Source organism: Salmo salar, chromosome 28 (assembly GCF_965601325.2).
Source record: "Salmo salar chromosome 28, fSalSal1, whole genome shotgun sequence".
NCBI lineage: Eukaryota > Metazoa > Chordata > Actinopteri > Salmoniformes > Salmonidae > Salmo > Salmo salar.
The window spans coordinates 2,502,501-2,524,655 of record NC_138318.1 but is presented as its reverse complement, the minus strand read 5'-3'; the positions used below and the strand labels follow the sequence as shown (position 1 = coordinate 2,524,655).

The following is a 22,155-nucleotide window of genomic DNA, read 5'->3' as shown; positions in this document are numbered from 1 at the left end:
TCATGGCATTTCTTTTTCTCTCCAGTGGTCAACCAAGATGGCGTGTTTGTCCTCGACATGGCAGCCAAAATTGATGCCACGGCCGACTACATCTGCAAGGCCAAGTGGGGTGACGTGGAGTTCCCCCCACCCTTTGGGAGAGAAGCTTACCCCGAGGTGAGTTGGACAGAGGGTCTAGAGATGTACACTACATGACCAAAAGTTTGACGAGCAGGTGTCCATGTACATCTCATTACAAAATCATGTGTGTTCATATAGAGTTGGTCCCCTCTTTGCTGCTATAACAGCCTCCACTCTTCTGGGAAGGCTTTCCACTAGATGTTGGAACATTGCTGCGTGGACTTGCTTCCATTCAGCCACAAGCATTAGTGAAGTCGGGCACTGATGTTGGGCAGTAAGCCTGGATCGCAGTCGGCGTTCCAGTTCAGCCCAATGGTGTTTGGTGTGGTAGAACTTGACCCCATCTATCTTGACAAACCATTTCTGTATGGACCTCGCTTTTTGCACTGGGCTTGTCATTCAGGAAAGGGCCTTCCCGAAACTGTTACCACAAACTTGGAAGCACAGAATCATCTAGAATGTCATTGTATGCTGTAGTGTTAAGATTTCCCTTCACTGGAACTAAGAGGCCTAGCCCGAACCATGAAGAACAGCCCCAGAGCATTATTATTCTACCTCCACTGAACTTTACAGTTGGCACAATGCATTCGGGTAGGTAGCGTTCTCCTGGCATCCGCCAAACCCAGATTAGTCCGTAGGACTGCCAGATGGTGAAGAATGATTCATCACTCCAGAGAAAGCGTTTCCGCTGCTCCAGAGTCCAATAGCGGCGCGCTTTACACCTCTCCAGCCGACGCTTGCGCATGGTGATCTTGGGCTTGTGTGGATTTCCATGCAGCTGCTCGGCCATGGAAACCCATTTCATGAAGCTCCCGATGAACAGTTATTGTGCTGGCGATGCTTCCAGAGGCAGTTTGCAACTTGGTAGTGAGTGTTGCAACCGAGGACAGACAATTGTTACGCACTACATGCTTCAGTGCTTGGTGGTCCCATTCTGTGCGCTTGTGTGGCCTACCACGTTGCTGCTGAGCCGTTGTTGCTCAGGCATTTTCACGCCATGATAAAAGCACTTACAGTTGACTGGGGCAACTCTAGGAGGGCAGAAATCTGATGAACTGACTTGTTGGAAAGGTGGCATCCTATGACAGTGTCACGTTGAAAGTCACTGAGCTCTTCAGTAAGGCCAGTCTTTGTCTATGGAGATTGCATGGCTGTGTATTCGATTTTATGCACCTTTCAGCAATGGGTGTGGTTGAAATGGCCGGTTCCACTAATTTGAACGGGTGTCCACGTATTTTAGTGTATGTATCAAGAGTCTCAGGGTAGGAGTGATGATTTTAGGATCAGTTTTACCTTTTGGACACAATGAATAAGATTACATGGACAGTGAGGACCTGATCCTAGATTTCCACCCCTACTATGAGAAGCTTGATATTGTACATATGGCCCCAGAAATGACTGACAGTTCTCTAAGCTAATGGTTTTGCTTGTTTCTCCAGGCCGATGGCAAGGGCTCTCCAGCATTCAATTGAAATAAATGTTATCAATTTTCTTTTCATGAAAACTTGCAATCCATGGAACTAACAACTTGTATAGATTTTGGTGGGGTAATTAACCTGTGACTAAGAGTTTCTGCTACCCTCAGATACAGAGTATATGCCCTAGTGACACATCCTTGTCTACCTATTCTAGGAGGCTTACATCGCGGATTTGGATGCCAAGAGCGGGGCCAGTCTGAAGCTCACCATCCTGAACCCCCTGGGAAGGATCTGGACAATGGTGGCAGGTGGAGGAGCCTCCGTAGTCTACAGGTAGGCTTGCAAAATTCCGGAAACTTTCACGAAGTTCCTAGCCTAGTCCCAGATCTGTTTGTGTTCCTGCCAACTACATGCCTGTCATTTAGGTGGTGAGCCATAGCAAGCTATCTGCTTTAGTTTTCGAAATGATCGATCTCTGAGGGATGAGCTGGATGAGTTTCTTCTGAACACATTTCCATTTGTTGGCCATCTCAATTTGTGCACATTTTCAAAATACTTTTGTTCGTTAGCTGGACAGGCAAACACCGCCGAGTACTAAACTGTAAACCAATCAAAATGTGTGTACTATCCATGGTACGATCTCTGCTGATCACGTTAAACGTATCTAAGGTTGTAGACAGCTGGTGACATCTCAAGAGATCTCCGTCTGACCAACTGCTATCAGGTTAAGTTATTTTTTTTTTTTTGGAATCAAACTATTTAGTTATAGAAATATGATATAATCAATGCAAGCTGTAAAATTACTCCCAACTTAAAACACAGCAACCTTAGTATTGGAGCTAGCTTAGTACCGTAAATTCCGGACTATAAGCCGCAACTTATTTCCCACGCTTTGAACCTCGCGGCTTAAACAATGACGCGGCTAATATATGGATTTTTCCCACGACAATGGTGACGTGCTCAGTTTTTTTGGCGGCATGAAGCTTTCATTAGACCAATGAAATTGCCGAACGGGTTAAGGTCAAACTTTTTTGTTTACTGTTTAGATTAAATCGAGCGCTCTCAAACTTCCCATCATTCTGATTACGGCAGTCATTTTGTCACCCTCATCATGGCAAAGACACGGAGAAATGCATATGATGCAGCTTTCAAGTTGAAGGCGATTGATCTGGCTGTTGGAAAAGGAAATAGAGCTGCTGCACGGGAGCTTGGTCTTAATGAGTCGATGATAAGACGTTGGAAACAGCAGCGTGAGGAATTGACTCAGTGCAAAAAGACAACTAAAGCTTACTGCAATTTTTTTTATTTTTGTTACAAGCCGTGTTTCGTTAAAGCCTGTGTAAAGTTCATTTGTTTCAATGTACCGGTAGACACCTGCGGCTTATAGACATGTGCGACTTATTTATGTTCAAAAAAATAAATTAAATTAAATTCAGTGGGTGCGGCTACAACAAGTAGATCCGTTGCTAGCTAGCAGGAGAAAATATCACTAGCATATCATTCTGGGACAAGGAGCGTTTTAGCTATCAGTTTATTCCAAGTAATAATTTAACACAAAAATATGTAGGACACGTAGTGTAAATCTAATACAGTCAAGGCAGGACCCACTCATTTCATTCATACTGACAAATAAGAAATGTCTCATTATCCATCTCAATAGTTGGTGGCAGAGCACCCTGACTCAGACTGTCAGGATGTTCATTTTCTAGCTCACAAACGACACATCGAATTGTATTTGTTAAATGTGCCAAATACAACAGGTGTAGACTTTACAATGAATGCTTACTTACAAGCCCTTATATTCCTTTGCAGTGACTTTATTTTATTAATTCTCGTTTCTCACATTTGTCTCACATGATCTATTCAGCTCTCCTGTGTCTCTTTCAGAGATCAACCAAGTGCTATTCACCAAGCATGGGCTGTGAGGAGAACCATCCTACTGCTGTTTGAACTAGGCCTGCGTCACTATTTAGACATTGAGACCACATATGCATTTGCCGGTCTTTTCTTTGTTGAAGAACTGCAAATACATGTGCTTGTTTGAGCACTTTGAAGACTAAATTCAATGTAGAATCAGTTTAACAGGTGTCGTGTAATATTTCTGATTCAAAGGAGAGACTTTATAATTTCAAACAATCATCTTTATTTAATATTGATTATTTCAATAATTAAGCTGGTCGATCCCACACTCTGAAGTGTGATGCCGAGAGCTCAACGAGCAGAACTGAGACACAGTATTTTATAGTTAAGACACATCCTCCTGAGTATGTGACAAACAACAGATGTCTGGAATAGGTGAAAAGGTTAGGATTTGTATGTGAGAAAGGAGTATCCCCCAGCCAGATAGAACAGATAGTTCCATTTGTATAGAAATCAGGGTTTGGCCCTTAACCTATTGGGGTGTAGGCAGTATTTTCACGGCCGGATGAAAAAAAACGTACCCAAATTAAACTGGTTACTACTCTTGCCCAGAAACTAGAATATGCATATTATTAGTAGATTTGGATAGAAAACACTCTGAAGTTTCTAAAACTGTTTGAATGGTGTCTGTGAGTATAGCAGAACTCATATGGCAGGCAAAAACCTGAGAGAAATCCAACCAGGAAGTGGAAAGTCTGAGAATTGTAGTTCTTTTGATTCTCTATCGAAACTACAGTTTCTGTGGGGTCACGTTGCACTTCCTAAGGCTTCCATTGCCTGTCAACAGCCAGAAAGTTCTTTCAGCATTCTCCTGTCACTGACTGAGCTCCTATTATCTGCCCAATCAGTGGACAAAGGGATTGGATATGCGCGATCCTGCGAGCGCGCCGTTCCTTTTTCTTCTTGAATGAATATGCTATTGTCTGGTTGGAATATTATCGCAATTTTACATAAAAAATACCATAAAGATTGATTTTAAACAGCGTTTGACATGCTTCTAAGTACGGTAATGGAACATTTTGACTTTGTCTCTGGTACCGCGCTCGCGCGTTATGCCTTTGGATAAGTGATCTGTACGCATTAACAAAACGGAGGTTTTTGGACATAAATATGGATTATTTAGAACAAAAACATTTCTTGTGGAAGTAGCAGTCCTGGGAGTGCATTCTGATGAAGATCAGCAAAGGTAAGAGAATATTTATAATAGTAATTCTGAGTTTAGGTGACCCCAGAACTTGGCGGGTGTCTGTATAGCTTGCTGTGATTGCGAGCTATGTACTCAGAATATTGAAAAATGTGCTTTCTCTGTAAAGCTATTTTAAAATCTGACACAGCTGTTGCATCCAGGAGTAGTCTATCTATAATTCTTTAAATAATTGTTATATATTTTGTCGACGTTTATGATGAGTATTTTTGTAAATTGATGTGCGCATTCACCGGAAGGTTTAGTGGGAATACATTTTCTGAACATCACGCGCCAATGTAAAATGCTGTTTTTGGATATAAATATGAACTTTATCGAACAAAACATGCATGTATTGTGCAACATAATGTCCTAGGAGTGTCATCTGATGAAGATCGTCAAAGGTTAGTGCTTCATTTAGCTGTGTTTTGGGTTTTATTGACACATGTCCTTGCTTGGAAAATGGCTGTGTGATTATTTTTGTCTATGTACTCTCCTAACATAATCTAATGTTTTGCTTTCGCTATAAAGCCTTTTTGAAATCGGACAATGTGGTTACATCAAGGAGAAGTGTATGTTTGAGAAAGTTGAATTGACATTTTGTTGTTTTGAATTTGCCGCCCTGATATTTCACTGGCTGTGTCCCGCAGGTGGGACGTTAGCGTCCCACGTAGCCCACAGAAGTTAAGACAAGGTTCCTCCAATCAGCCGTCCACACCAGAGACATCGTCTCCCTGGTACCTCACAGTACACAAATACCAACTCATTCTATGGAATTCAGGCTATAGGTTTTATCACCAAGCCATCATAAATAAATGGCTAGCGCCAAGCCCCAGAGGCCCAACTCGGTCCCACTGACACAGATGAGAGGGTACCCATCAAAGCTATTCGATGCATTAACAGTATTAAAACAATCTTGTAATTTTCCTATCATACAGGTGACAAACATATTACTTTACATTTGTAACATACTGTTGGAGGATTCTCGGAATTGCATTGTCCCCGTCAGGAGCCCAGTCTTTTGCCATAGATGGTAGAGTTCTCATCTCTGGATCACGCAAGCTTTAGATTGCATTCTGCTAAGGCACTTGTCTGTCTACATCGGTCCGATACATTGGTGACCTGGGTGGGATCCTTTCATTTTACATTTTAGTCATTTAGCAGACCCTCTTATCCAAATCCTTTCGAAATGCATATGGGACCTGGGCACACACATGCTCCTTGAGAGAAGGGAGAATACTGTAACATGCGTTGATGACAGTTCTACAGTCTCCATCAGAGGCCCAGGCTTTTAGCATAGATGTTAAAGCTCTCATTTCTGGACTGCACCATTGTAAGATTGTGCCCTCCCCGGCACTTGATATACATTGATTGGTAGGTTACACTATACAGTGCATTCGGAAAGTATTCAGACCATTTCCCCTTTTCCACATTTTGTTAAGTTACAGGCTTATTCTAAAATTGATTAAATAGTTTTTTTCTTATCCATCTACACACAGTACCCCATAATGACAAAGCGAAAACAGGTTTTTAGAAGTTTTTGCAAATCTATAAATAAAATAAACACCTTTATTTACATAAGTATTTAGACCTTTGCTATGACACTCAAAATTGAGCTCTGGTGCATCCTGTTTGCGTTGATCATCCTTGATGTTTCTTGATTGGAGTCCACCTGTGGTGAATTCAATTGATTGGACATGATTTTGAAATGCACTCACTTCTACATAAGGTCCCACAGTTGACATTACATGTCAGAACAAAAACCAAGCCATGAGGTCGAAGGAATTGTCCGTAGAGCTCAGACAACATTGTGTCGCTGCACAAATCTGGAGATGGTACCAGAAAATGTCTGCAACATTGAAGGTCCCCAAGAACACAGTGGCCTCCATCATTCTTTAATGGAAGAAGATTGTAACCACCAAGACTCTTCCTAGAGCTGGCCGCCCAGGCCAAACTGAGCAATCGGGGGAGGAGACCAAGAACCGATGGTCACTCTGACATAGCTCCAGAGTTCTGCTGTGGAGATGGGAGAACCTTCCAGAAGGACAACCATCTCTTGCCTCACTCCCCCAATTAAGCCTTTATGGTAGTGGCCAAACGGAAGCCACTCTTCAGTAAAAGGAACATTTCAGCCCGCTTGAAGTTTGTCAAAAGGCACCTAAAGGACTCTCAGACCATGAGAAACAAGATTCTCTGGTCTGATGAAACCAAGATTGAACTCTTTGTCCAGAATGCCAAGTGTCACGTTTGGAGGAAACCTGACACCATCCCTACGGTGAAGCATGGTAGTGGCGGCAACATGGTGTGGGTATGTTTTTCAGCAGCAGAGATCAGTCAAGATCAAGGGAAAGATGAACAGAATAAAGTAAAGAGACCCAATTTTCATCAACGATAAGGTTCACCTTCCGACTGGACAGCGACCCTAAGCACACAGCCAAGACAACGCAGTAGTGGCTTCGGGACAAGTCTCTGAATGTCCTTGAGTGGCCCTGCCAGAGCTCGCACTTTAACCCGATCAAACATCTCTGGAGAGACTAATGGAGCTTGAGAGGATCTGCAGAGAAGAATAGGAGAAACTTCCCAACTACAGGTGTGCAAGGCTTTTAGCGTCATACAAAAGACGTGGTTGTAATCGCTATCAATGGTGCTTCAATAAAATACTGAGTAAATGGTCTAAATACTTATCTAAATGTAATATTTTTTTATATTTTTTTGTGTATATTTTTATATATATATCTCTATCTATATCTCAACAAAAATGTATATATTTTTTGATTTGTCATTATGGGGGGGGGATTTCATACGTTTTTAGAGCAAGGTTGTGATGTGGAAGAAGTCAAGGGGTCTGAATACTTTCCGAATGCACAGTATTTAGATACTTAAACTGCCTGAGACACCTTTGCTATTTGTCTCTGTACTCAATAAATGGTGAAAAACGATTAATGATGGTGTACTTTGTTCGAATGTATATGCATGAAACGTATATTATGGAAAACATGTCCCACACTCCGTCATAGTTAGTAGAACAATGAATGGATTGGCCAGATTTTGGCACATCAGCTTTTAGAAGGTTAATAGGAAAGCTAATCATTCAAACCACCTAAATATACTCGCATTCACTGAGCAAACATTTTCCCAACTGCTTTTTCTACAGTCCTACACACTAACATTCTCCATATCTTAAATTCCAATGCATCCAACATTATGCATGCCTACCATGGTATTTGGCAGCTGCTATTTGAGAACTCATCTATGTGTATTGCAAGTTATGCCTTACAATGTAGGCTATGCCATATGTAGTGGCTAATATTCCTATGCAGCTGTTTTAACTCTAGCTTACATGACACACACACACTTTGTGTTTATAAGAAAAGTATATGATTGAATGTTTTCAAGCCTGCTGCTAGTTATTTGAAATGAAACGCCAAAACATGATTAACATTTTTCATTCACTGACAGATTGCTAATGAAACACAAATTGACATTTACAGTAGTTGGCTAGGCCTGGCAAACTGTAACATTGGCTAGCTTTCAATATATTGGCTAAATGGTCAGAGTTAACTCTAAAGTGCACTTCTATATTTGAAGTGCACTCAAGCAGATATTTACTTATAGCCTGCTATATCTGATCCTCTTCATCAGACAGCAGCTTGCGTTCTCACAACGGGCTGTGTTTACATCGTAGATAGAAGCAGAACAATTGCTTCCTTCATCATGAGTATGTACAGAAGTTATGGTTGGTTCCAAGTTTAGCAGTTTGACATTTATCTCGGCAGACCCTATTGAAATCTACCTTTTTGAGTGCAATAATTAGTGTCAAACTTTTATAGTAGTAAGAATTTTTCACTGTCACATATACAAAAATCAGCTCATTCAACTTCACATTTTTCGGCTTCGGCCCACTACCTAATTGTCGAGCCAAACTGTCCCATAAATAAACTCCGCAACAAAAGAAACGTCCCTTTTTCAGGACCCTGTCTTTCAAAGATCATTCGTAAAAATTCAAATAACTTCAGCTCTTCATTGTAAAGGGTTTAAACACTGTTTCCCATGCTTGTTCAATGAACCATAAACAATTAATGAACATGCACCCGTGGAACGGTCGTTAAGAGACTAACAGCTTACAGACGGTAGGCAATTAAGGTCACAGTTATGAAAACTTAGGACACTAAAGAGGCCTTTCTACTGACTCTGAAAAACACCAAAAGAAAGATGCCCAGGATCCCTGCTCATCTGCGTGAATGTGCATTAGGCATGCTGTAAGGAGGCATGAGGACTGCAGATGTGGCCAGGGCAATAAATTGCAATGTCCGTACTGTGAGACGTCTAAGACAGCGCTACAGTGAGGCAGGACGGACAGCTGATCGTCCTCGCCGTGGCAGACCACATCTAACAACATCTGTACAGGATCAGTACATCCGAACATCACACCTGCGGGACAGGTACAGGATGGCAACAACAGCTGCCCGAGTTGCACCAGGAACGCACAGTCCCTCCAGTGCTCAGACTTTCCGCAATAGGCTGAGAGAGGCTGGACTGAGGCCTGTTGTAAGGCAGACATCACCAGCAACAACGTCCCCTATTGGCACAAACACACCGTCGCTGGACCAGACAGGACTGACAAAAAGTGCTCTTCACTGACGAGTTTCGGTTTTGTCTCATCCGAGGGTGATGGTCGGATTCGCGTTTATCGTCGAAGGAATGAGTGTTACACCGAGGCCTGTACTCTGGAGTGGGATCGATGTGGAGGGTCCGTCATGGTCTGGGGTGATGTCACAGCGTCATCGGACTGAGCTTGTCATTGCCTGCAATCTCAACGCTGTGCGTTTACAGGGAAGACATCCTCCTCCCTCCATGTGGTACCCTTCCTGCAGGCTCATCCTGACATGACCCTCCAGCATGACAATGGCCCCAGCCATACTGCTCGTTCTGTGCGTGATTTCCTGCAAGACAGGAATGTCAGTGTTCTGCCATGGCCGGCGAAGAACCCGGATCTCAATCCCATTGAGGATGTCTGTGGAACTTGTTCAGTTTGTCTCAGTTGTTGAATCTTATGTTAATACATATTTACACATGTTAACCTCTCTGGGCCAGTGGGACGTTTGGTCACCACCCTTGTCAACAGCCAGTGGAATTGCGTGGCGCGAAATACATATCCCTCAGATGCTGACTTCAATTTCTCAAACATATGACTATTTTACACCATTTAAAAGATAAGACAAGAGGTTAATCTAACCACTTCAAAAAAAGGCTTTACAGCGAAAGCAAAACATTAGATTATGTCAGGAGAGTACCCTGCCAAAAATAATCACACAGCCATTTTCAAACCAAGCATATATGTCACAAAATTTGACACCCACCAACTTTGGGGCTCACTAAACTCAGAATTACTGTTAGAAAAATTTGATTACCTTTGCTGTTCTTCGTCAGAATGCACTCCCAGGACTTCTAATTCAACAACAAATGTTTTGGTTCCAAATAATCCATAGTTATATCCAAATACCTCCGTTTTGTTCGTGCGTTCAGGTCACTATCCGAAGGGTAACGCGCGAGCGCATTTCGTGCCAAATGTCAAAATATTCCATTACCGTACTTAACATGTCAAACGCTGTTTAAAATCAATTTTTATGCTATTTTTTTCTCGTAAAATAGCAATAATATTCCAACTGGACAACGTTGTATTCATTCAAAGACTGAAAGAAAGAAATGGAGAAGTCTCGTGAACGCGCATCAGTCTCACTGTCCCCAGGCAGGCAACTTACAAACTCTGCTGCTGTACTTTGCCCAGAGACAGGAGACACGTCATTCCGCTTTCTGAACGCTTTAGAGAGCCAATGGAAGCCTTAAAGTGTCACGTAACAGCACAGATGCTGTATTTTTGATAGAGATGCAACAGAAGGACAACAAATTGTCACAGGGCACTTCCTGCATGGAATCTTCTCAGGTTTTGGCCTGCCATATGAGTTCTGTTATACTCAGACACCAAGTTTTAGAAACTTCAGTGTTTTCTATCCAAATCTACTAATTATATGCATATTCTCGTTTCTGGGCAAGAGTAGTAACCAGTTTAAATCGTACGTTTCTTTTATCCCGCCGTGAAAATACTGCCCCCTAGCACCAACAGGTTAAGTTTGCTGAAAATAAACGTAGTTGACAGTGAGAGGACGTTTCTTGTTTAGTTGGCAAGAGAGCAGAAACATACTGTCATCCAGATGTTTTTTTTTCTCCGGAAATTCCATTTGGAGGATTCCCACCCTGCTTGTTCGCTCCTGATTTAGTGAATCCTCCAACTGGGATTTGGAAAATATTAAAATAACATTTCACTACAGTAACAAGTCATCTATAATTCTATGATCCCAGCTACACTTAGTTTTCAGTTTGAATCGATCCCAGTGTTGCTGAATAGAACAATTGCGCTGCATTGGTGGTTTCGGCACTGAAGAGACTTTCCAATTGCATTTCTAACCCGTGCAGCTCAGGGCATGACTTTGGCCATGTCCCAAATGTCACGCTATTCCCTATCTAGTGCACTACTCTATGGGCCCTGGTCAAAGGTAGTGTACTGTAAAGGCAATAGGGAGCCGTTTGGGAGGCAACCACTTGTCCTTGACTCTGACCCCTGTCCCCTCGAACGTAGTGACACCATCTGTGACCTGGGTGGAGTGGATGAGCTGGCCAACTACGGAGAGTATTCGGGAGCGCCCAGCGAGCAACAGACCTACGACTACGCCAAGACCATCCTCTCACTTATGACCAGAGAGAAGCACCATGAAGGTGGGCACTTGCTCAGCTTCCCCTACCCCAATTATAACCTTAACCATTAGTAGGAAAGTGTAGAACTGACCCAAGATCAACGTCTAGTGGTAACTTCACCCTACACCTGCGAACTCGCCAGGGTTGCCCACTTGCAGCTCTTATAGTTTTGAAATCAACGTTGGCATAGTCAGCGCATATTACATTTGTGCTATATCATAAAAAACAATGCATGTAGAAGAAAAAAGTCCCTCAGACTGTATTGCTCCTGTACTGCCTCTATTCCAATGTTTTGATCCGAGTTGGATCTTCTTAATTCATTTATTAATCTTCATCAATAAATGTGGACCAATATGTGTTGACCTTTTTTGTGTGTGTTTTTTACTAGTTACACTTAAATTACTTTTGGACACAGACGAATTCCATTGGTTAGGACTACTTAACTCAGTGTACCACTAAGTTCTATCACATGCTCAATGTGATAGTGTGTTACCGCATTGTCAAACTAGATGTTTGTTGTTACGTGAAGTCTCAGCATTAATACTAACACATTTCTATCTTTGCCTTGCCAGGGAAAGTGCTGATCATCGGAGGAAGCATCGCTAACTTCACAAACGTGGCGGCCACGTTCAAAGTAAGGCGCCCAAACACGGTCTTCCCCTAGTGCTGTGTCATTGATAGGGCCAGACATAATCTGAGTGCAGAATGTGCATGAGTCCCTTGAATGTCATTTGTAATGGAAAATATTTTCATTGGCCTTGTCTAAATACCTCTACTCGCGTTCTAAATAGTATAATATGTTAAATGTCTAACATTGAGTGCTTTAAATGCCAGGATGTCATACTCTATATATACCAAAGTATGTGGACGCCCCTTCAAATTTGTGGATTATGCTATTTCAGCCACACCTGTTGCTGACAGGTATATAAAATAAAGCACACAGTCATGCAATCTTCATAAACAAACATTGGCAGTAGAATGGCCTTACTGAAGACCTCAGTGACTTTCAACGTGGTGTCATAGGATGCCACCTTTCCAACAAGTCAGGTCATCAAATTTCTGCCCTGCTTCAGCTTCCCCGGTCAACTAACTGCTGTTGTTGTGAAGTGGGAATGTCTAGGAGCAACAACTGCTCAGCCGCGAAGTGGTAGGCCGCACAAGCTCACAGAACGGAACCGCCGAGTGCTGAAAATTGCCTGTCCTCGGTTGCAACACTCACTACTGAGTTCCAAATTGCCTCTAGAAGCAACGTCAGCACAAGAGCTTCATGAAATGGGTTTCCATGGCCGAGCAGCCACACACAAGCCTAAGATTACCAAGCATCGTCTGGAGTAGTGTAAAGCTTGCCATCATTGGGCTCTGGAGCAGTGGAAACGTGTTCTCTGGACTAATGAATCGCGCTTCACCATCTGGCAGTCCTACAGACTGGGTTTGTCAGATGCCAGGAGAATGCTACCTGCCCGAATGCACAGTGCCAACTGTAAAGTTTGGTGGAGGAGGAATAATGGTCTGGGCCTGTTTTTCATGGTTCGGGCTAGGCCCCTTAATTCCAGTGAAGGGAAATCTTAACGTTACAGCATACAATGACATTCTAGACAATGTGCTTCCAACTTTGTGGTTACAGTTTGGGGAAGGTGCTTTCCTGTTTCAGCATGACAATGCCCCTCTGCACTAAGCGAGGTCCATACAGAAATGTTTTTTTGAGATCGGTGTGGAAGATTTTGATTGGTCTGTACAGAGCCCTGAACTCATCCCCATCCGGTGAGCCAAGCCTAATTGCCCAACATCAGTGCCTGACCTCACTAATGCTCTTGTGGCTGAATGGAAGCAAGTCTACGCAGCAATGTTCAAACATCTAGTTCAGTAGAAAACCTTCCCAGAAGTGTGGAGGCTGTTATAGCAGCAAAGGGGGGACCAATGCCATATTAATGCCCATGATTTTGAAATTAGATGTTCGACAAGCAAGTGTCCACGTACTTTTTGTCATGTAGTGTACACATTTAGACTTCATCTAGTATTTGCTGCATACTCTATTGAGGAAGAGGTGCATCTTTTCAGACCCATTTGTGATAAGAGGATGGGCTGTAGCAAAATGAACGAATGACGGGAAACAACGCGTTTGAGCATTAGATGACGCTTTCTTAGGATGGGTGAGCCTAGTATGTTTATTTGTTGCTGAATGCATACTTTTATATTAAACAGTACTTTCTAAATGAGATATATGTATGATTAGTACACAGTACGTTTTAAAAATTAGTAGGCAAGATCGATTTTCGGACACACTCTATTTGGATACACATGAGCTGATGCCTAGTCTTCCTGGCAAAATTCTAACATTTAGAATCTATTCAATCAAACCAAATAATGCCACTAAACATATAACATGCTGCAGTTTCATATATGAAAATTATGTATATAATTATATAAATTCAATAAGGACAGATTTAGAAAAGCCACCCTGCAGATTTTGTCCAGCCCTAGCCATTGTGCCTGCCATTAATCCCATGCTTTGAACAAGGCATGTCTATCCATACATTTTACCATGCTGTGCTCTCCTTTGTCCACCACTAGGGCATCGTCAGGGCTATCAAAGACTACCAGGGACCCCTGAAGGAGAACGGAGTCACCATCTTTGTGCGTCGTGGCGGCCCCAACTACCAGGAGGGCCTCAGAGTGATGGGAGAAGTAGGTGAGTCCAGGCTGCACATTCACTTCAACTATTTGGCTACATTCCAATTCTCTACCCTACTTCCCGAAGTGTGCACTTGTACACTCCCTCTCATGGATTAAAAGGAATGGACTGGTATAATGAATATGGTGGTAGCTCCCTCAGCCATTCTTGTATCAAGCCAATGCTTTGAAATGCATGAGGTGGAGTGAAAGAGTGCACAGTTGTGGAGAAGGAAAGATAATTGAAGCATGGCAATTGTCCCACTCCTCCCTTCTGCCAACCTTTACTCCAATTCTCTGATCTGAGACGACTGTCCAGGACTGCATCCCGGATGAGTGCTATTTGGGACAGACCTTAGTTTCTGCCATATTGCTTTCAACTGAGTGGCACCATCGCTTCAACTATCAGATGTGTTAAGGCGATTTAGGGGGAGTAATTAAGTAATGTAGAAGTGTGGCCAGATAACGCTACTACTGGTCATACAGTGCCTTCAGAAAGGCTTTATCCACATTTTATTGTGTTAGTCTTTAATTTAAAATTGATTCAATTTATATTTTTGGTCACTGGCCTACACACAATAACCCATAATGTACGAGTGTAATTATGTTTTTATGAATTGTTTACAAATTCATAAATTATTTATCTGAAATGTTTTGAGTAAGTATTCAACACCTTTGTCATGGCAATGCTAAATAGGTTCAGGAGTAAAAATGTGCTTAACCTCTCTTGGGTAGGGGGCAGTATTTTCACGGCCGGACGAAAAACGTACCCAGATTATACGGCCTACTACTCAGGCCCAGGAACTAGAATATGCATATTAGTAGTAGATTTGGTTAGAAAACACTCTGAAGTTTCTAAAACTGAATGATGTCTGTGAGTATAACCGAACTCATATGGCAGGCCAAAACCTGAGAAAAATCTATCCAGGAAGTGGGAAATCTGGTGCTTGTAGTCCTTTCAAGTCATTGCCTATCGAACACAGTGACTTAGGGTTCATTTTGCACTTCCTAAGGCTTCCACTAGATGTCAACAGTCTTTAGAAAGTTGTTTGAGGCGTCCAAACAGAGAGCGAACAGAGGAAGTTGGAAGTTGTTGACTCAGGAAAAAAAAAAAAGATATAGATGTACTATTGTAAAGTGGTTGTTCCACTGGATATCATAAGGTGAATGCACCAATTTGTAAGTCGCTCTGGATAAGAGCGTCTGCTAAATGACGTAAATGTAAAGCACATTAATTCATTGGCGCGCGTTCACATGAGGGGTAGCTGTGTTCCAAAACGTTTTTCAAGACACTGGAATCGTCCGGTTGGAATATTATTGAAGTTCTAAGTTAAAAAGGCCCTAAAGATTGATGCTATACAACGTTTGACATGTTTGAACGAACGTAAATATAACTTTTTTGTAACTTTTCGTTGTGACATTTTGGCCGTGCTTCCTACACTTGTTGTTTGCGCGTTCAGTAAGCTACTCCAAGGAGCTATTTGGACTTAAACTATGGACTTTATCGAACAAAACAACATTTATTGTGGACCTGGGATTCCTGGAAGTGCCTTCTGATGAAGATCATCAAAGGTAAGTGAATATTTCTAATGCTATTTATGATTTTAGATGACTCCAAAATGGCGGGTATCTATATTGCTTGATGTCTTTTTCTGAGCTCAGTACTCAGATTATTGCAAAGTGTGCTTTCCCCGTGAAGCTTTTTTGAAATCTGTCACAGCGGTTGCATAAAGGAGATGTTCATCTATAATTCTTTGAATAACAGTTTAATATTTTATCAACGTTTATGATGAGTATTTTTGTAAATTTGTTGTGCTGATTCACTGGCAGTATTGGATGCAAAATATTTTCTGAACATCACGCGGCAACATAAAATGCTGTTTTTGGATATAAATATGAACTTGATCGAACAAAAAATGTATGTATTGTGTAACATGATGTCCAAGGAGTGTCATCTGATGAAGATCGTCAAAGGTTAGTGCATAATTGTAGCTGGTTTTCTGTTTTTTGTGATGCCTGTCCTTGCTAGGAAAATGGCTGTGTGGTTTTTCTTGTTAGATTATATTAGGACAGTTCCAACTTTATGCTTTCGCCATAAAGCCTTTTTGAAATCAGACAATGTGGTTACATTAAGGAGACGTGTATCTTTAAGCTGCATGGACTCTGTGTGCAATAATACTGTATAACATGAATTTTGAATGACTACCTCAACTCTGTACACCACACACAATTAGCTGTCAGGTCCAGGAAATTTCAAACACAGATTCAACCGCAAACACCAGGGACGTTTTATTGTTAAATGGGTAAAAATAAAAAAAGCAGACTTTGAATATCCCTTTGAGCATGGTGAAGTTAATTACTCTGGATGGTGTGTCATTACACCCAGTCATTACAAAGATACAGTCGGCCTTCCAAACGTTGCCAGACATGAAGGAAATCGCTCAGGGATTTCACTAGCAGGCCAATGGTGACTTTCAAATAGTTTAATGGCTGTGATAGGAAAAAACTGAGGATGGATCAACAACATTGTAGTTACTCCACAATACTAACCCAATTGACAGAGTGAAAAGCAGGAAGCCTGAGCAGAATAAAAATATACCAAAACATGCATCCTGTTTGCAACAAGGCGCTAAAGTAATATTGCAAAAAAAGATGTACTAAAACATAACGACCATCTTTGGCACTAAGATCATTTTGAGTCCATTGGTAGACAATGAAAAAGATTTTTATGTTTTTGGGAAATTCACACCTGGAGATTTGATCAATAGGTTTCCTTCTTATTGTACAGTTCACGATAATCAAAATATTTGTTAACCATGTCCATTTTTTTTCCCCACAGGGAAGACCACCGGTATCCCCATCTATGTTTTCGGCACAGAGACCCACATGACGGCCATTGTCGGCATGGCGCTGGGTCACCAGCCAATCCCCAACCAGCCTCCAGTAGCCGCCCACACGGCCAACTTCCTGCTCAACTCCAGTACCAACGCCGCTGTACGTTTTCTGTTCAATGTAGAGCTGACCCCAATTAGTCGACAGGTCGATTGTTTGGTCGATAGCTTTTCGGTCGACCAAGATTGTATTTTTTTGTTGTTTTTGGTCAAGCAGTGGAGTGTATGCATGCACGCACGCATGTATGCCAGCCAGCCAATCAAAAGTTTGGACACACACACTCACTCAAGGGTTTTTCTTTATTTTTACTATTTTCTACTTTGTGGAATAATAGTGACGACATCAACACAATGAAATAACACATATAGAATCATGTAGTAACCAAGGAAGTGTTAAACAAATACATTCTTCAAAGTAGCCACCCTTTGCCTTGAAGACAGCTTTGCACACTCTTGGCATTCTTGCAACCAGCTTTCATGGGGTAGTCATCTGAAATCCATTTAAATTAACAGGTGTGCCTTGCTAAAAGTTCATTTGTGGAATTTATTTCCTCCTTATTGTGTTTGAGCTAATCTGTTGTGACAAGGTAGGGGTGGTATACAGAAGAGAGCCATGTAAGTCCATATTATGGCAAGAACAGCTAAAACAAGCAAAGTGAAACGACAGTCCATCATTTAATTTTAGACATGGTCAGTCAATCTGGAACATTTTAAGAACTATGAAAGTGTCTTCAAGTGAAGTCGCAAAAACCATCAAGCGCTATGTTGAAACTGGCTCATGAGGACCGCCACAGGAATGGAAGACCCAGAGTTACCTCTGCTGCAGAGGATAAGTTCATTGGAGTTACCAGCCTCAGAAATTACAGCCCAAATAAATGCTTCAGAGTTCAAGTAACAGACATATCTCAATAGCAACTGTTCAGAGGAGACTGAGTGAATCAGGCATTCATGTTCAAATTGCTGCAAAGAAACCACTACTAAAGGACACCAATAAGAAGAGACTTGCTTGTGCCAAGAAACACGAGCAATGGACATTAGACTGGTGGAAATCTGTCCTTTGGTCTGATGTCCAAATTTGAGAACTTTGAGATGCAGGGTAGGTGAACGGATGATCTCCGCATATGTGGTTCCCACCGTGAAGCAGGGAGGTGGGGGTGCTTTTCTGGTGACACTGTCTGTGATTTATTTAGAATTCAAGGCACACTAAACCAGCATAGCTACCACAGCATTCTGCAGCAATACGCCATGCCATCTAGTTTGCACTTAGTCCCACTATCATTTGTTTTTCAACAGGACAATGACCCAGCACACCTCTAGGCTGTGTAAGGGCTATTTGACTAAAGAGAGTGATGGAGTGCTGCATCAAATGAGCTGGCCTCCACAGTCACCCGACCTCAACCCAATTGAGATGGTTTGGGATGAGTTGGACCGCAGAGTGAAGGAAAAGCAGCCAATAAGTGCTCAGCATATGTGGGGACTCTTTCAAGACTGTTGGAAAAGCATTCCTCATGAAGCTGGTTGAGAGAATGCCAAGCGTGTGCAAAGCTGTCATCAAGGCAAAGGGTGGCTACTTTGAAGAATCTCAAATATAAAATGTATTTTGATTTGTTGCGCACTTTTTTTTTTTTTTGGTTAATACATGATTACATGTGTTATTCTGATGTCTTCACTGTTATTCTACAATGTAGAACATAGTACAATTAACGAAAAACCCTTGAATGAGTTGGGTGTCCAAACTTTTGACTGGTACTGTGTGTATATATCTTAAATTATCATGAATTTAATGATATAATTTTGAAGCCCATGACATGACCACGGAAGTATGACTTAGGGTGACGTCACTTTCGCAGGGTATTCACTGTATTGAAAAGGTATTGGCCCCACCCTGACTACTGCAGCTCATAGGATAACATTTTATGCCAGCACTTCAGACAGAGAGTCTGAATTTCCTGGCATGTAGTCTGACCTCAAGACTTTTATTGACCCTAACAATTTGACGACCTAGCTAGTACTGCTGTTATTTCCACCATCAGCTACATTCAACATGGGAATGATGACCCTCATAACTTCTAGCAGCCTCAAATCCAGATACTTCTTCAAAATTAACAACTCCCACAACAAACTCCCTCATCATTCTCTCCCTTCTAGACCTTAGTGTTCACTTGTATATTTGAGTATCTATATACCCCTGTAATTACTATTCAGGAAGCCCACATCGCCCTCTCATCACTGTCTCTCTTCTTTTAGACCCCAGCATCTACCAGGACAGCCTCCTTCTCTGAGCCCAGAGCAGCCAACGATGCCACGTCAGCTAAAAAGCCCAAAGCGGGCGTACCAGCAGGTAACAAGTGCTAACCACGCCACCCTGCCCTCCTTACCAATTTGTACTGGTTTCCCTGGCACAGATTAAACCCAGTCTCCATTGAGGATGCTTTTAAATGCAGGACTAGGCTTAATCTGTGTCAGGGGAAACCTATCCTTAAAGCGCTAGTTTACAACAAAACAAACATATGTCATGTGTAGCTCCTCAGAGGTTCAGTAAGAAAAGGGGACAGTTTAGACTCCCTACACTTCATATTAATTAAGGCACATTGTAGCTAAATGTAGCAAGATGTTTTGCAAAGGAAACCATTTAAATCACGTAGTAGAGCATTTGGAGTAAACAATTGACATTGCAAAATGTTTTGCTACAGTGTGCATTGTGCACTAATGAATATGAATGACCCTGTTCTCAAACACACCACCCTCTGTCTTTCTGTCTGCTTCTTCACCTCTGCCATCCCACTTTCCCTTTTCTCTCCCCATCTACACCAACCACCCAGCACAGTTTGACATTTTAAATGTTTTATGTTTTTGCCCCTCATTTCGATGTGTAATAAACCTGTCTTTTCATGCTCAAATCTTATAAGCCGCTTCTTATTGTCCATGGCTGTGGCCTGTGAAGGAGGAATTCACAGGAGACTGCTACGGTAAGTGCAGGTGTAACCCTACACGACTAGCTCGCCCATCCTGCTCCCCCCTCTCCTTGGGTTTGCACCTGTCTTTCCCCACACTTCCCCAATTTAGAGGTGTGTGTGTGTTGCTTTCACGCCTATGTTCTGCATTGGCATTCTAGAACTCACACGGTCTAGGCCTAGGGAATGGTCTACATGGGTAAGTTCCTTGGGTTTCGTATTGTTTGTGTTTAAGTAGATGTTTAGTTAATTGAGCTCTATATTCGTCCCTTCTCTTATTGGGTATCCATGCAATGAAGTGTGAAGGCCAAGGCATGTAGCCATAATGCAACCATACAACACACCCAATGCATTAGTTGATTGATGAGGTTACGTAGTATGGCTTTTATTCAAACTGTTTTGTAACTTTTTTCGTTGTCGCTTATTTTGTCGTCACTGCTTTGTGTTGTTGGTCACAGAAGCACAGGCTTCGTCAGGCTGGAGTGGAGGTAGGGACGAGTGATTAGACCCTCAGTCCTCCTCCAGGCTCTCCTCTCCTTCTTTCCCCTACCTCTATCCCTGTTTCTCAAGTAGTGTGTGTGGGGAAATGCCTTTGTTCAGCCTCCATCCAGTTAGGTGTTTCTCATGGTGACTAACTGTCCCAATTCTCTAGTCTTTTCCAGAAATGTTGACTTGCATGCTTCCCGGCATGGATTTTAAAGCATATTATTGATGTTAGCATGGGCTGGAGCATATTATTGATGTATGCATTGGCTGGAGTGAGTTTCCACCATTTGTTAAATCCATGCACGGGTGTAAGTGTACACTTTGGGAGGAGGGTGTAGAATCAGATGCAAACCTTGTCAAATGGCTCTGCGGCTGTCCCGGGCTGCGTTTCATTCCAGAAAGTTGCTCCCTTCCTCTTTTCTCGCGCCCCTTTTTTTGTTTTTTATACTCTATATATATATATGTATGTATGTATGTATGTATGTATGTATGTATGTATGTATGTATGTATGTGTGTGTGTGTGTGTGTGTGTGTGTGTGTGTGTGTGTGTGTTATCCAAGGATAAACATGTATATATTTTTATTTTTTTACCCCTTTCTTCCAAATTTCATGGTATCCAATTGGTAGTTAGTCTTGTCCCATCGCAGCAGCTCCTGTACGGACTCGGGAGAGGCGATTGTCGAGAGCCGTGCGTCCTCCGAAACACGACCAAGCCGCCTGCTTCTTGACACAATGCCTGTTTTAACCCGGAAGCCAGCCGCACCAATGTGTCGGAGAAAACACAGTATACCTGGCATCCGTGTCAACGTGCATGCACCTGGCCCGCCACTAGAGTGCGATGGGACAAGAACATTCTGGCCGGCCAAACGCTCCCCTAACCCGGACGATTTTGGATCAATTGTGTGCCGCCCCATGGTTCTCCTGGTCGCGGTCGGCTTTGACAGAGAGAGGATTTCTAGTGGCACAGCTAGCACTGCGCCACTCGGGAGGCCCAGGATAAACACTTTGTAACAAACCGGCTTTGGTCCATGTGGCCTATTTTTGGGTAAGTCTCGAGACTGGATGACAACATTTTGGAAAACAGTTTAATATGTGTTTATCAAGGATGGGGGGGTGATGGTGAGAACACTGAGTGACATCCTTAACTTTGTTTTTATAAAAGTGCAATTAGTGCTGTGTTCACATCTCTCCTAAAGTAACCTTTGTGAACGACTGTAATACTTTGAGGTTTCATCTTTTAGAAAGGACTTAGTCTGGCTTGGTGTGGGTTTACAATCGGAGATGTACAGTTCTTTATAGAAGTGGGAGTAACTAGATCAATTTGGGTTCTGATTTAGTAATTTCAGTTTTAGATTTAATAATTGCTAAATCAGCTAATTGATCATTACTGCGTAGCTTGTTGTCCAGTGCTGGGTCGATTACCATGGAAGTAATGGTTGAGTCTTACTCAATGGATGGTAAATTAAGTTTAATTTATGGGAAAGATTTTCAAGTGATTCTTAAAAAAAAATTGTAGATTGATTTCCTCTTCTAGCTTAGTTCGTGCTGTTTCCAGGTCATGCACATTGTCCGCTGTCTTTAAACTCCACTTTAGTTGAGTAGGTATCCACTTTAAAAGTGAGCCGTGCAAAAGACTCAAGAGAAGTCGGGGTGGGTTCGATTCCCACGGGGGACCAGTACGGGGAAAAAAATTGTATGAAATGTATGCATTCACTACTGTAAGTCGCTCTGGATAAGAGTGTCTGCTAAATGACCAATG

At 42.2% G+C, this 22,155-nt stretch overlaps 1 protein-coding gene across 4 annotated transcripts in view; it reads left to right on the top strand.

The window, feature by feature from the left end:
- The window catches only part of LOC106589258 (ATP-citrate synthase), a 127,298-nt gene that overhangs the window by 19,947 nt on the left and 85,196 nt on the right, over positions 1–22,155 (top strand). For 3 of the 4 annotated variants that reach the window (XR_006762624.2, XM_014178973.3, XM_014178974.3), the window contains exons 7-14: positions 26–156; positions 1,753–1,871; positions 11,279–11,415; positions 11,967–12,028; positions 13,966–14,083; positions 16,904–17,058; positions 19,203–19,296; positions 19,865–19,924. Coding sequence is in view for 3 of the 4 variants with exons in the window: in XM_014178973.3 (XP_014034448.1) it covers positions 26–156; positions 1,753–1,871; positions 11,279–11,415; positions 11,967–12,028; positions 13,966–14,083; positions 16,904–17,058; positions 19,203–19,296; positions 19,865–19,924 (876 nt within the window). In the remaining variant the exon portion in view is untranslated. The remainder of the gene's footprint in view (positions 1–25; positions 157–1,752; positions 1,872–11,278; positions 11,416–11,966; positions 12,029–13,965; positions 14,084–16,903; positions 17,059–19,202; positions 19,297–19,864; positions 19,925–22,155) is intronic. The other variant, XM_014178975.3, reaches the window with a different exon arrangement.